The 15723-nt window shown below is 46.4% G+C and overlaps 2 protein-coding genes across 6 annotated transcripts in view; one reads left to right on the top strand and one right to left on the bottom strand.

The window, feature by feature from the left end:
- ABCC4 (ATP binding cassette subfamily C member 4 (PEL blood group)) overlaps positions 1-15723 on the top strand; it is a 211379-nt gene that overhangs the window by 66680 nt on the left and 128976 nt on the right. For all 5 annotated transcript variants that reach the window (XM_082602459.1, XM_082602461.1, XM_082602460.1 and 2 more), the window contains 5 exons: positions 3794-3883; positions 4476-4639; positions 6003-6128; positions 7642-7891; positions 14656-14757. In XM_082602459.1, coding sequence (XP_082458585.1) covers positions 3794-3883; positions 4476-4639; positions 6003-6128; positions 7642-7891; positions 14656-14757 — 732 coding nt within the window. The remainder of the gene's footprint in view (positions 1-3793; positions 3884-4475; positions 4640-6002; positions 6129-7641; positions 7892-14655; positions 14758-15723) is intronic.
- LOC309792518 (large ribosomal subunit protein uL30m-like) lies at positions 1212-1789 on the bottom strand. The gene has a single exon (XM_082602192.1). It carries the CDS (start codon positions 1756-1758, stop codon positions 1282-1284), a length of 477 nt encoding a protein of 158 aa, XP_082458318.1. The 5' UTR covers positions 1759-1789; the 3' UTR covers positions 1212-1281.

Below are 15723 nucleotides of genomic sequence, written 5' to 3'. Positions count from 1 at the left end.
GAAATTACCTATCCAGAGAATTCCCTGGTGATCCAGTGGTTAAGACTCTGTGCTTCCACTGCCGGGGGCCCGGGTTCGATCCCTGGTTGGGGAACTAAGATCCCACAAGCTGTGTGGCGAGGTCAAAAACAAAAACAAAACAAAAAATTACCTATCCATTCACTTATTATAACCGTATTTTCCTTTAATTCTTTGAACATATTTATAATAGTTGTTTAATACTTCTTGTCTACTAATTCCAAAATCTGGATCATCTCAGGGTCTATTTCTAATGCTTGTATTTTTTTTTCCCTCTTGATTATGGGTCAAATTTTCTTGCTTCTTTGCAGGTCTAATGTCTTATTATGTTGGGTGTTATGAAGTATACATTATAGGAAGTCTGGATTAAAGGGTATTTGTTCTGTTAGGGAATTCCTGGTAGATTGGTCTTGTTAGGATTGGCTAATTTGTTCTTTCTATCTTTCTGTTTGTCTTGTCTGTCTATCTGGGGCAATTATTTCCATTTTGAACTTAGTCCAAGTGCATGGCTCTACTCTAGAGCGTAAGGCATGGCCTTCCTGGCAGCTAAGTGAATGTCGGAGGCGCTTAAGAAGAACTCTTTCTTCTAGGTAGGCAGAAACTCTAGTCTCCTGGCATTGACGTGACCTCACAGAGGCTTCATGGAGTCTGACTCTGCTCACAAACAGTGAAGTTCTGGCAAAGTCCCTTTGGTAAATCCCCACAAGATAGGGTAGATGGGTCTACCCTCTGCTGTTCCTCCCAAATTCCAGCCGTTTCTGCAACTTAGAACAGGCAACTCTTCCTCTTCAGTTCAGTGAAACTTTAGTTCTGCTTGGGGAGAAGATACCCCCAGGCAGAAAGACAGGCCAGTCCCGGGCTCTCCTCTTCTCTAGGCTTACAGTTCAGCCTTGCTTGTCGTTCAGTGCCTGAAAACAGCTGCTTCCTATATTTTGTCCAACTTTGCAGTTTTACGATGGCGGGCAAGTCCAGTACCAATTATTCTTTCATGGTTGGAAACAGAACTCTGGCATTTGCTTGTAAGCTGTGTCTTCTCAGTAATCATATTACTGTCACTTCATGTTCTGTTTCTTACCCTGTGTGGAATATGACTGATTTTCTTTTGGCAGATCCTTGATTTCTGTGTTGGCTGCAGTGTTTTTTTGTTTGTTTGTTTGTTGTTGTTTGTTTGTTTTTAGAATTTAAAACATTTTAATGAGAACACTTTCTCACTGTCTCTAAATAGAAATGACTTGCACTTTTTACTCTGAAGCTGGGAGGCCATCAGGACTTATTCACTTCCTGGTCTGTGGGGTTCTGAAGCCACCCCACCACCAGCTCTCCAGTGCTCCTGAGGCCGGTGCTGGACATATCCTCCTCTGTTGGGAGACCCTGTGGCAGCTTCAGGGGCTTGATTCTTATCAAATGTTTAACCACTTTCAGTTTTGCATTCACCGAAGGGGTATTCTTGTGAACTTGAGGAGTATGTGCTTTTTGTAACCCAAGCATCTTTATTATATCTTTCTCCCAATGTGGACGTCTTTTTATTCTGGCAACAATATGCAGTTTATGAGGTTGCTGTGGATCCCCACCGTATTTTTCATGATCTTCAGGTGAAGGCTGGGAAACTTTATCTGGAATTCTTGACTTCGCAAATTTGTGACGAATCCAATCTGTACAAACAAGGGGCTCCACACCTTTTCTCACCATTTGTAGTCTGCCTGGGGGCCTCTGAACTATTGAGCGCAAAATGCCTGCCATGAGTGTGGTGACTGTTCTCCTTAGGGGCAGCAATTCCTAAATGTCTTTCAGCCTAAAGCTCGCCACTCAGGGGAACCGGAGCAGAGAAAGGACTTTTTTTTAAAAATTAATTAATCAATTAATTTATTTTTGGCTGTGTTGGGTCTTCATTGCTGCGTGCAGGCTTTCTCTAGTTGCGGCAAGCAGGGGCTACTCTTTGTTGCGGTTGCGGGCTTCTCATTGTGGTGGCTTCTCTTATTGTGGAGCACAGGCTGTAGGTGTGCGGACTTCAGTAGTTGTGGCTCGCGGGCTGTAGAGCGTAGGCTCAGTAGTTGTGGTGCACGGGCTTAGTTGCTCCGCCGCCTGTGGGATCTTCCCGGGCCAGGGTTTGAACCCGCATCCCCTGCACTGGCAGGTGGATTCCTAACCACAGCGCCACGACAGAAGTCCCTGGCTGCAGTGTTATAGTTGATTCATGTTAACTTTTGTTCCAGAACCAGCCTTTTGGTCCATCAATTCCAATTAGGTGCAGTTGTCTTGATTTTTTTTTGATGATCAGTTTAAACTCAGAGTTTGGTACACCATTCTGCCTTCTTTCAGTTGTTCAAATTAGGGATAAACTAGCTACTTTTTTAAAATAAGTATTTTCTTCATGAGGGATTAACATGTATTTGTATGTAAAATAGGCTTTAGAACTATTTTCAAGAGAGCTTTCAGTAATTAAGGCACAGTATGGTTTCTTTCTTTCCTGTAGTGGTATATCCCTCCCTCCTTCCCTCCCTTGCTCATATTTGCAAAGCATTTTTTACCTTTCAAAGTGTTTTCAGTGGCCCTTTGCTACCATTCACGCATCTCTACTGCACAGTCTGGTTACCTCTTGACTGTTTCACTGACCCCTAATTCTCCTTTCTTCCAAAAATCTCCTGGCCAGTCACTTCTTCAGTTTAATTTTCCTAAAGTTGAGTTTCTCTAATGTGAAAAAACATGGACCGTTCCATGTTGCCTTCCAAACTCTTTAGCTCTTTCCCAGACCACCTTTCTAGCCAGATTTTGTGTTTTCCCTCCCTGGAGTCTCTGCATGGGTTCCTCTCACCCCCAATGCCCTTCACTTCTCTCCATATACTTTATCCTTTTTGTCGTCCAAGCTCCTCCATCACCACAGTGTCACGTGGTAGAAACCTTCCCCAGTTCCCTGTGCCACTGTATTTACTGTTCACTTCACACCTGAATTACAGGTGTTGGCATATACCTTGTCCCATCTCCAAAGACAAGAAGACATGACTATCAATAAATATATCTCCAGGAGCACCTGGTGTCCTCCACAGAGTAGATAACAGATCTGCCATTCATCTCTCATACGTACCCTATGATTTTTTTTTTTTTTTTTTTTTTTTTGTGGTACGCGGGCATCTCACTGTTGTGGCCTCTCCCATTGCGGAGCACAGGCTCCGGACGCGCAGGCTCAGCGGCCATGGCTCACGGGCCCAGCCGCTCCGCGGCATGTGGGATCCTCCCGGACCGGGGCATGAACCCACGTCCCCTGCATCGGCAGGCGGACTCTCAACCACTGCGCCACCAGGGAAGCCCCCGTACCCTATGATCTTATGCACGGTGAAAAGTTATTTCCATTCGAAGAATGAGGAAACTGAGAATACAGTGTTGAAATGACGTCACACACGAAATTAATGATTGATTTGCAGGCAGCTTCCCTGCTTTCATCTAATATGGCCCAAAATTACTTTAGTTGGCTTCAAAGTATGAACCTACATCCCTTTATATTTTGGGCATGTCCAGATTCATCAAAAAAAAAAAAAAAAAAAAAAAAGGTGGGAGATTTTGCATCGCCCTCTGTTTGCTGTCCTTGTGGGCGTGGCTGTGGCCACATTGAGGAGTCAAAGGGTAAACATGGGTTCCTGGAGCCCTGCTGTCAGGGATCATCCTGCTCGTCCTGACATCACTCCAGACCCCATGAACACGTGCTCTGTTTTGTTATGTTCTAAGAGTGACTTGGTATCACCGCAGGGGCCCAATTCTCTGTTACCCTCTCTTGTTTCAGGCACTTTGCCTGAGTAACTTGGCCATGGGGAAGACCACCACAGGCCAGATAGTCAACCTGCTGTCCAACGATGTGAACAGGTTTGATCAGGTAAGCGGCCCCTGGGGGATCCTTTTCCATTTCCTGTCCTTACTGTGTTTAGCTTTTTGGGATGCCAGGAGCCAGTGTTTGGCATTGGCCAGGATTCTTTTGAAGACGTAAGACAAAGAGTTCTCTTCATCCAGCTCTCATTTCTTCTGTGTGCATATTAGATGTAATAGTGTGTATTGTCCTTCAGATGAGAATTTTATTTTTCTAATGATAAATAGGCAGCAGTGTTCTTGCCCAGCGTGCTTAGTGTCTCTAAGGGTGCTCCTGGGGTGGCCCTTCTTGACAGGGGCTGAATTCTGGGGCAGACCTTGAGGAAGCCCTGAGCTCATTTGCGGGATGGACACAACTGAAAGCTTCCTGGCGCTGCCGGTCCTCTTTTCCCTGGACGTCCGTGAGCCTGGCCCTGTGCTGTCCCAGAACAGCATCACCTGGGGTGGATACTTGATTTCTGCTTTAGCAGGTTTAAAACCCACTGTGATCCTTTCTGTTTAGGCTCCTGTCTGTTCTTTGACAGAAGATTGTTTCTAAATTGTGTCCTTACTGGTCTGGTTTTTATACATTCCTAAGAAGGCTTTGTTTTCTTTCTTTTAAGGTAACGATATTCTTGCACTTTCTGTGGGCAGGGCCCCTGCAGGCTATCGCAGTGACCATCCTGCTCTGGATGGAAATAGGAATATCATGTCTTGCTGGAATGGCGGTTCTAATAATCCTCCTGCCTTTGCAAAGCTGCATTGGGAAGCTGTTTTCATCACTCCGGTAAGAGACACACTGGTTTAAAAAAGTGTTAATATGCAACTGGCAACATTCACCATCTGCTTGATGCTTTTGTTCCAAAACAAAACAGAATTGCCTTCTTTGGTCTCTTGGCATGTGTTGTAGACCCTTTAGGCTTAGCCAGTAGATGCTCCAGCCTTAAGCTGAAGTTTGATCCTGAAGCGGGAAAGGTGACAGCGTTCGCTGGCTCCTCCCGGCACCGTACCTGAACGAGTAGCGTGTCCTTAAGCAGAATGTACATTGAACAGTGTTGTTTAAGCATTATTAAATAGGAATGATCTTATAGGCTCAATTCCATAGGCATCTATTTTTGCTATGCTTGTGTTAGAGCCATTTTCAGGTGTGTATATGTTTGCATCTTGTTTTTAATTCAATGTTTCCATTAACCCCAAGGGCAAGATCGATCTTAAATATGTCTTTATAAAGCCCCACATTCCTAGCAGCCAATGTGATAGAAAAGTGGCTGGTGATGAAGAGCCTAATGCTGATTAGTTAGACTTGAAGGTCCCAGAGGGTTGGAGGTGGGTCATTGTCCAGGTTGTCGGGTGATGGAGATGTTGTGCTGTTTGAAGCTCATTGAGTTCTTTTGTGTGTGTGTGTACCTTTTCGTGTGGTATTTTTTTTTCTCTACTTGGAATTTCGTTTCCTCTTTTTTTTTTTTTTTTTGCAGTACGCAGACCTCTCACTGTTGTGGCCTCTCTTGTTGCGGAGCACAGGCTCCGGACGCGCAGGCTCAGCAGCCATGGCTCACGGGCCCAGCCGCTCCGCGGCATGTGGGATCCTCCCAGACCAGGGCATGAACCCGTGTCCCCTGCATCGGCAGGTGAACTCTCAACCACTGGGCCACCAGGGAAGCCCTCATTTCCTGTTTTTGCTATGGAGAGATGTTCCTTATCCTTTGAGGCCCTGTTCCAATGCTACCAGGTCTCTGAAGGCTTTCTTGTTCTCCTTTCCCAGTGGAATTAAGAGCCCCATCTTTTCTGCTCCCCAGCACTTTACTCCTATTTTATTACAGCACAGCCGCTGTCTTCCTGTTAGAGTCGGGTGTCTTTCTGCCTTGCCTACCTGACCGTGACATCCTTGGGCAGATGGTTTGTATCTGATTAATTCTGGGTCTTCATTAGCGGATGCTGCAAGTTCCCCAAGTTACTGCTTGAACTGGGCTGAGTGGTTGGCTTCCTAATTGCAGTCTTCTCCACTCCTACTTTGAGTAGGACCTGCCTGTCTGCACAGAAGAGCTGTGGGGAATCATCTGATCCCTGGTCTCTGGCTGTGCCACTGTTCCTGCTGTTAAGGAAAGTTGGGCTGTGGTCACTAAGGCTCCTCTCTCACATCTGTCCCTTAGGAGTAAGACTGCAGCTTTCACAGACACCAGGATCAGGACCATGAATGAAGTTATAACTGGCATCAGAATAATAAAAATGTATGGCTGGGAAAAGTCTTTTGCAGACCTTATTACCAGTTTGAGGAGGTAAGTTTTTGTATATATGCAGCATATTTTCATAATTTATCTCATATTTACTGAATGGTTTAGAAGTCTTACCAAGTTTTCACGTTAAGGTGAACTTAACTACTATCCACTCCACCCCCAACATGTGGCAGTGGGGTTAAGTAGAACAGTGGAGACGTCGTTTTAACCTGCTCTTCCATTTACCATCTTCTTAAAGGAAAAAAAAGATACGCTTCTTACTTATACAGAAGTTAAATTCCAAGTATTTCTGTCTTTTTAAAAAAAATCATTTATTCGTTCATTCATTCACTCATTCATTCGTTCATTTTTTTTTTGGCTACATTGGGTCTTTGTTGCTGCACGTGGGCTTTCTCTGGTTGCAACCAGCGGGGGCTACTCTTCGTTGCGGTGCGCGGGCTTCTCATTGCCGTGGCTTCTCTTGTTGAGGAGCACGGGCTCAAGGCGAGCAGGCTTCAGGAGTTGTGGCACGTGGGCTCAGCAGTTGTGACGCACGGGCTTAGTTGCTCTGCGGCATGTGGGATCTTCCCCGACCAGGGCTTGAACCCGTGTTCCCTGCATTGGCAGACGGATTCTTAACCAGTGCGCCACCAGGGAAGCCGCCAAGTATTTCTTAATAGCACAGATTCCAAATAAACAATGATTTAAGATGTTGGCATCTAAAATGATATTTAAACTAAAAGTATAATTTATGTTAATATAGCACAAATGGGGAGATTATAAAGATTGGGTACTTATATCAGGCCAAACTTTATGAGTCAGTATTATTCATTTCAAACAAAGACATAAATATATTTTTTTGCTTTGCTTTATGTTTGTAGAGTTTTTTTCCATCTTTGACTTAAATATCTGATGAGTGCTTATACTCCAGCACAGGGTACTTAGAATTCTCTGGCAGCACCGTGTCACCTCTCACTTTGCACCTTTGTGGGTGCCCCTCCCTCTGCTGGGAATACCCTCATCTTCTCTGGCCTCCACCAAGCCCGACTGACTCCAGCTCATCTTCTCAGGGTCCACGTGCGTGTGACTTGCCCGGACTCTACTGCTCTGAGTTACACGCCTCTGCTCTGCGCTCCCGTGGGGGCCGTGCTGGCGCCTCTGTCTAATGTCTTGGTGTCTCACAATTTGGGGGTTGTCTTCTCTATTCTTTTATGAGTTCGTCAACTCCTGGAGGGGATGGGCTGTATCTTCCTGTCCTCAGTGAGGAGGCCGGCACAGGACTTCTGGTCATGAATGGATGTTGACTGAATGTTCAAACCCAGTCTCATTGACCCCAAATGTTTAAAATTTGACGCTAAGCCTCTATTTAGTTGGAAGAGCGATGTGGTGATGAAGTGTGTGGCCTTTGTGTCGGGCAGGCCCCCAGGTGTGCACTGTGTAGTATCTCCATGATGTGAGGGATGGTTTATCTTCATCTGGGTCCTCTCCCTAGGAAGAGGCTGCTCACACAGGGCACTTGAATTCATGTCTTGGGTGTTGATCCTTCTTTTAAAATCTGTTTCCTACTCTTTTCCAGGAAGGAAATTTCCAAGATTCTGAGAAGTTCCTACCTTAGAGGAATGAATTTGGCATCGTTTTTTGTTGCAAGCAAAATCATTGTTTTTGTCACCTTCACCACGTACGTGCTTCTTGGCAACGTGATCACAGCGAGCCGTGTGTTTGTGGCGGTGACACTGTATGGGGCTGTGCGGTTGACAGTCACCCTCTTCTTCCCTTCGGCCGTCGAGAAGGTGTCAGAGGCAGTCGTCAGCATCCGAAGAATCAAGGTTTGCTGACAAATAACTTTATTAACTTGTAGGTGGATTTTACCTAAAATGCCTCCTTTTATTTGGTGTCACTGTGTGCCAGTTAGGGGAGATCTCTCTCACTGCCTAAGCTGCTGGTTGTTCCAGAAAGTCTTTAGTACTCCCGTCTTCTGGCATAGGGTGCGTTATAAATATCTTAAGAGCCTGCTCATCTATGGGCAGGAGTATAAGTGCCAGTGGTACAGGGCTCTTGCCGAGTAATGACTGCAAGACGATTAAGTTGTCTGAAAGTAGGAGAAGCAAACAAATCTCATCTCCTGTGCTAACTCCATTGACTAGGTGACAGCTGTGTTCAGTCCTGGGGTGAATAGGATTCTTCTCTGGGCCGGGAGGGAATGAACATGCTGAGAGGCCTCTGTTCCTTGGGTAGGAAGCATGGCCTCAGTCTCACTTCATTCTCTGTGTTTAAAAATGGGTTCTTTCCTCCATAGATGGTTTGCTTGTTGATTTCTGAGCATGCCGTTTCGATCTGCCTTTTTGTCCCTGTTCTCTTTCACTTACGTGTAATCCTATCTCTAGCTGCCCTCTTCCTTTCAAACTTGTGATTCCTACCATACCCACAGTCTCTCTCTCTCTCTTTTTAATCTGTCTGTAAATTGCCAGGGGTGAATAATTTACATCACCAAGATAAGAACCTGTAGATATTTAAGGAGTTGTGTGTTTATTAATTGGTGTACAGTGAAGATAAATTGGCTTTGTGAGCTGGCCTGGGCGTGAGCTTGAGTGTCTGGGCTTTATAACACATCTAATTTGTTTTCTTCCTACTTCTCGATAGTGATGGATGGCCAGTAACAGATCTCTTGTGAAGTTAGATAGCTTTGGCTGTGATTTTTATTTGATCATTCAGTCGTCATAAAAGGTTATGATGAAGTTTCTATAATATAAAAAGCTTTTGCCCATAAAACAGATCAGTTATACAGGGTCAGTTCTGCTCCCCTGAACTTATCATTCTTTCTTTCTTTTCTTTTTTTTTCCTTTAATTTTATGTATTTATTTATTTATTTTGGGCTGCGTTGGGTCTTCGTTGCTGCGCGTGGGCTTTCTCTAGTTGTGGAGAGCGGGGGCTGCTCTTCATTGTGGTGCGTGGGCTTCTCATTGCAGTGGCTTCTTTTGTTGCGGAGCACAGGCTCTAGGCGTGTGGGCTTCAGTAGTTGTGGTGCATGGACTTAGTTGCTCCGCGGCACGTAGGATCTTCCCGGACCAGGGCCCGAACCCGTGTCCCCTGCATTGGCAAGATTCTTAACCACTGCACCACCAGGGAAGCCCTAATCATTCTCTTTGATGGGGGCTTCTAGCAACACTGTTAAGGGAATGTCCATGCAGTTCAATAAAGTTTCTTTTATGAAGCTTTCACATCTTGAAAGAGGACATGTAGGGATATCCTTGAACTGTAGTGACGTTCTTAGTGACACAGTAAGCTGTCCAGATGGAGGCTTCACACGTGTGCTGTGGCAGCTGCTGTCTTCGATCGCTGCTGCCGAGGTTGCTGTGAGGTCTGGGCGCTCCTGAAGCCTTTGCATGTCGTCTCATTTAATCGTGATAGCAATTGAATGGGCTAAGCATTAGTGTCCCCACTCTACAGATAAGGAAACAGGTTCCTATAACAGGTGAAATAGCTCACCTATCCTTACATAGCTAGTAAATGACAACTAGGATCCTGCCCAAAGCCTGGTTTTTGTTTTGTTTTGTTTTGTTTTTTGCGGTACGCAGGCCTCTCACTGTTGTGGCCTCTCCCGCTGCAGAGCACAGGCTCCGGACTCACAGACCCAGTGGCCATGGCTCATGGGCCCAGCCGCCCTGCGGCATGTCGGATCTTCCCGGACCGGGGCACGAACCCGTGTTCCCTGCATCGGCAGGCGGACTCCCAACCACTGCGCCACCAGGGAAGCCCAAGCCTGGTTTTTTAAACCATTGTTCCATTGCCTTCTTAGTACCTTCTAGCATGTGGAATATCTATTTAAGTGTTCTTTTCATCATCTGGTCTTAGTCCGAAGACCTTCAGAGTTTCCATGTTACTTGCAGAGTCAAAATGTTAAACTCTACGCTCCATTGGCAGCTCTGTTTCACAGCGCACGACCCTCCACTCTGGTGGGGGAGGGGGGAAGATGGGTTGCCTGTGTGACCTGTCACACTCCTCCCTGGTTTTGCTCACTTTTTTGGGCCCCCTGGGTTGCCTTCTCGTCGGTCCTTGATTTAAGCAAATGCTGCTGAACCTCCAGCAGCCCCACGCCCCTCTCCCAGCACTTTCATTTGTGCTGATCTAGGGCTTCCATTTGTGTGCGGGGCCAGCCCTGCACGGCCCAGCATCATGTCAAGTGGGGTGATCGTGTTGTGACTCCCCGGGAGTATTCTAAGCCCCTTAACAGGAGAGATGGACTGTGGGCTCCTTTCAGTTTTGGGGCTGCAAAGTCACCTGGAATACTAAGGGGAGGAGAAGAGCAAGAACTTGGGTTCTTCCTTTCCCTGCTTCTCAGTTAGATGTGTTGATGCCTAATTAGAAGGTGAGAACGGCAGCAAGAATGGAAGAAACCCAGGTGAGGTTTGACCATAGACGGGCTGGAGCCGTGGTGGGCACGTGGAGTTTAGAACAGAGTGTGGTTAAAGCCCTGCTGCCCCACGGCCTTCTGCAGCCTGGGACTCAGTAGACTGGATGGGCCATCTTCCAGGATTTCCACTCAGGTCACGTTTGGGGGCCCTAGGAAGAAAATCCACCACCCCTGGCTACCTTGGAGGTGGTGCGATGGTCCCCTGATTTTTCTCTTAGGAATGAAAGGGGACTGAAGGTCTTGGCGTTGAGCTACTGCAATAGAATTAAAAATATCTTAACATAAGAGCACTAAAAGTCTTCAGTGACTTTTACATCCAGTAAAATGTGTCTCTGAGGTTATGTTGTTCACAAAGCTGCTTACGTTTTCCCCTACCAGCCCCTGGGAAGTCAGTCTTTTTGGCTGCAGTTCTGACGCTGATACTTTCCCTCATGATGTGTTCTGGGTCTGCACTTCATGGCTCTGATGGCAGTTTAATTTCACCTTTTGCATCAGCCTGAGTCCTGGGGAAAAATGCAACCAGCACTTCCTGCAACTTTACAGGCTGATCATGTGTTGAATGGAGTCGCACTTAACCCCGGGAAGATTGTGACTTCTTTGCCTTCACAGACCTATTATTTGTAGACAAGCGCTCAGTAGATTTAATTCCTCATTTTTTTTATTTATTTATTTTTTTTTTGCGGTACGCGGGCCTCTCACTGTTGTGGCCTCTTCCGTTGCGGACCACAGGCTCCGGATGCGCAGGCTCAGCGGCCATGGCTCACGGGCCCAGCCGCGCCGCGGCATGTGGGATCCTCCCGGACCGGGGCACGAACCCGTGTCCCCTGCATCGGCAGGCGGACTCTCAACCACTGCGCCACCAGGGAGGCCCTAATTCCTCATTTAAGGCATACTTTTTCTTTTTTCTTTTGAAAGTGGGGAATTTCTATTCTACCATACATACACTGAATATTGAGGTTTTTTATCTTGGTAACACGCTTAAGTTAAAATTGGAATTTCTGTTTAGGCAAGATGTATAACATACACGTATAACCTTTTGCTTGTTGCTCTGTTAGCTCAGACTATGTAAGGCTGTAGCCACGCAGTCACCGGTTGGACTGATTTGAACAGCCATGTAGTGTGTTCCTTCCCTTAGCCTGATACCCACGATGGGCCAACTCTGTGCAAGGCTTGGTCTCAGATGGAGTTGGGACTGTGTAAGTGCAGGAATCACCCAGTGTCTCCCCTCTTTATGACTTTATATCCCTATGAGGATTCAGAGGTAGGGAGGTCAGTGCCAGCCTGGATCCTCCTGAGCTGGTTCCCAGGAGGATTAGCATTTGAGATGGCCCAGAAGGGTGGGTGGCATTAGTACTCAGGGTGTCCAGGCAGAGGCCACTTGGGGATGTGGACATAGGTTCTCATGGGTCACTGGAGGGGGTGAAGCGTGCTGGACACTCTCAGAGGTGTTGTAAGGAGGTCAGGAGGGAGTGGTGTTGGGGGAGGGTCGGTGGTGCTGGGGAAGGAATCAGCAAAAGAAAAGGCGTATCAGTATTTGAAATGGTTAATAGCAAGTGAGATTCTGAAATGATGTTGTTTCAAGAGGGGAGGAGAATCGGGAGAGGGATGAACTGTGACAGAACAGGCGAGAGCTGGTACCCAGCTGACGATGGCAGGGGGGTGTGGAGAGAGAACTCAGGCTGCAGTGGTGGGAAGCCTGCAGAGGAGTCCTCAGACCACTGTCCATCCTGCCTCCTGCCAGACACGGGCTCGGGGCGGGTGGGAGCGGCCGTGCCCAGTGCTCAGGTTCTCAGTGAGCCTGGATGAGAGGAGGAGGGAAGGAGAGGATCGCATCTCCCGCCAGCTGGTCTTTGAGAGAAATGCAAGGCTTGTCTTGCTTTTGCTGCACAGAAGCAGGTTTTCATGTTCAGGTTTTTTAAAATAAATTTACTTATATATTTATTTATTTTTGGCTGCGTTGGGTCTTGGTTGCTGTGCAAGGGCTTTCTCTAGTTGCGGCGAGCGGGGGCTGCTCTTCGTTGCGGTGTGCGGGCTTCTCGTTGCAGTGGCGTCTCATGTTGCGGAGCACGGGCTCTAGGCACGGGGGCTTCAGTAGCTGTGGCACACGGGCTTAGTTGCTCCATGGCATGTGGGATCTTCCCAGACCAGGGCTCGAACCTGCGTCCCTTGCATTGGCAGGCGGATTCTTAACCACTGCAGCACCAGGTAAGTCCTCATGTTCAGTTTTTACCAGCTGTTTTGAAGTAGAAGGTTGCAGTCATATTTGTAGCTTTGGGGCGTGGTAGACAAGGATGTCAAGGACTTGAAGGGTGCTTATGATGTTTAGGGTAGTAGGTTACTATTCACCTGTTGTTTTCTTTCTCAAACATGCTCACATGGTTGTTTCAGTTCCCCCTGTTTTGTTGGGATTTGCTGTGCCTGTGCATCCTACAATTACCAATGTTAAAGCTGCTTAGACAGGGAGTTTGTGTTTCTCTCATGCAAGCATCCTTGTAAGGCTGTGTATGGGTTTCCTGGGGCTCCTTAACAAAGAACCACAAACCCGGTGGCATGAAGCCACAGAAATTTGTTTTTTCTCAGTCTTGGAGGCTTGAAGTCTGAAATCAAGGTGTCAGCAGGGTCACGATTCCTCTGAATTCTATAAGGGGGAATCCTTTCTTGCCTCTTCTAGCTGTTGGTGGCTGGAGACAAACCTTGGTGCACCTTGGCTCGTAACAGCCATCACTCCAGCCTCCGTGTCCATCGTCACATGGCTGTTTTCTGCTTGTGTGTGTCTCTGTGTCTCTCTTCTGATAAGGACACCAATCATATTGCATTGAGGGCCCACCCTAGTTCAGTGTGATCTCACCTGAATTGATTACATCTGCAACAACACTATTTCCAAATAAAGTCATGTTTTGAGGTATTTGCGGTTAGGACCTTAACATTTATTTCTTTTTTTTTCGTTGGGATAAGCAATTCTCCCTGTAACAAGTTCCATGGCTAGTATGATCCTCCAGGGTGTTAGGGACCCAGACTCCTTCTCTCTTGTTACTCCTCTGCATGTGGCCTTGACCCAGCTGGTAACCTCCAAGGCCCAGGCCATGGGGTGGATGAAGGTCCCGGATGTTGTCACTTTCCACCGGCCTGGATGTAGTCCCATGGCTGCACCTATCTGCTCGGGAGGCTGGAGAGAGAGGGCCTCCTTCCAGGCTGCCAGGTGCCAGCTAAAATCTGGGGTTTGTTTCTTGTTGAATTATGTCCAGCATTTGCAGGGCAAGAGGGAGTTTTCCTATATATGATTATGTTAGTTCAGTAGTGGTTCGCAGGACTTGGTTTTATTCAGCTGAGTTGCATTGAATAGCTGCTAAGGGGTGTGAAAATAGCAAGCCGTGGAAGATGCGGCCATTCCTGCTGTCGAGGAGAGAGGGCGTTGACTAAGGAGAAGAGACAAGTGATTGTCAATAGACGCTTGTAAACTATTTTTTAAGAGATAGAAACTTAATAAGAGCATTTCATTTTTAGAACAGTGACTTGAGTGATAGTTAATGAGAAGCAGTGATTGATTTAACATGCCTGAGGAGTAAAGCAGAGTGTATTTAAGTGCCCAGGGAAAGGTCACAACCCCAAACAGGCAGAGCCAGGGTTTTTGTAGGTCTTGTGTTCCCAGCCTGTCCTGTGCCACCTGATACCTGCAGGCCTGGGAATGGCCTTCCTCTCTGTGTTCCTAGCAGTGTTGCATGGTGCTTGGCACATGGTGGGATTCAGTAAATATTTACGGAATCATTCCCTACCAACTCTTGTTTATTGTTAGTAACACAAAAGTAAAACAATAGAAATATCAAGCTTTTAAATGTGTTGGAATTTGCAACCACATTTTCTCCCTAGGGTGGAACCAGTACACTTGTTAAGAAAGTTTCAAAGACAGCCTCAGGGCCAGGAACTCTTTGTCATATATGTAACATATATCATACTATACCCTACACTATCTGTAGACTTTATTGTATATTAATATAATAGTATATAATATTCCACATATTACCTAGTCTGTTCTGATGTGAACCTACACTTTAAGTACAATTGGCAAAACGATATGTAGGCTGTATAAAGTTTTCTTACTGCAAATCCAAGAAAGCAGTTATTGTTGTTTATGCTTTTCTCCTGGAGTTTAAACAATCTGTGTTTCTCCGTTTTCTGTAGAACTTCCTGTTACTTGATGAGATAACACAGTGCAACCCTCAGCTGCCATCAGATGGTAAAATGAGAGTGGACGTGCAAGATTTCACTGCTTTTTGGGATAAGGTAACACATCCTGTGCACCAAGATTGTCACTGGTAACAGACAACAGATTTATTGGAGAACTTTGAGGTTTTTACACCTGGTGTAAAATGTGACCTGCTAATTTACTGAAAGTATGTTATAAAAATTCTCAAAATCAGGAGTAAGGTTTGCAACTAATGGAGATTAAGTGTAAAATCAGCCTAAGACATTTGACATGTTGCTCTCTCTCTCATTTTCAAGAGAGCTTTAAAAGTATTAGCACATTTTGACCTTAAAGTCCATATGTTTGCAATGTTAGAATTTATATTGATTGTAGAGAAAAAATGCTGCAGAATGGAATGGGTTAACTAAGAAATATACAACCAGTTGTTACAGACCAGAGGCTTTGGGGAATCAGTGTACATTTTTTGCCTTGATGTTCTCAGATCATCTTATTACATACTGAGGCCATGAGTTAGGTCTTTGCTTTGGGGCAGGGTGGGGCTCCCCCATCCTAAGCTTCTCGATGGTTCTGCCTACTTTGGTGGCAGCCAGGGACAGGGAGGCGACAGCAGGAGGGCATAGTGAGCACCAGTGATTCCCAGTTGAAGGGTTGCACTGTGTGGCAAGCTGACGGGAAGAACTGGCCGTTTCCGAACACTTGTTTTATTTATGACGTTCAGGCAAACAGGAAAAAGAGCAGGGTCCGCTCTCAAAACTGCACACCTCGTACAGCCCCCTTTTCTGACGACTGAAACATTCCTGCCTCCCCGGTTCAGTGGTCCTCTGTGGATTACTCTGTAAAACAGAGCCCATACCACAGGAGAGGGCATTCCATGTAGGGAATTACTTACGCAGAGGATGAAAGACGGGGGAAGAAAAAAGCAGAGAGGGCAAAATGGTGGTGCTGGAGACAACCCAACCCAGAGATCAGCAGTGGTGGGAAGCCGCTCCCACCCCCAGGGCTGGAAGGACTCAAACAAGGTGGAGCCTCTACCAGAGGGTCCA

This window comes from Mesoplodon mirus (assembly GCF_964341445.2).
Source record: "Mesoplodon mirus genome assembly, chromosome: 17".
Classification (NCBI taxonomy): domain Eukaryota; kingdom Metazoa; phylum Chordata; class Mammalia; order Artiodactyla; family Ziphiidae; genus Mesoplodon; species Mesoplodon mirus.
The sequence above is the reverse complement of the archived record's forward strand: the minus strand, read 5'-3'. Positions and strand labels throughout refer to the sequence as shown.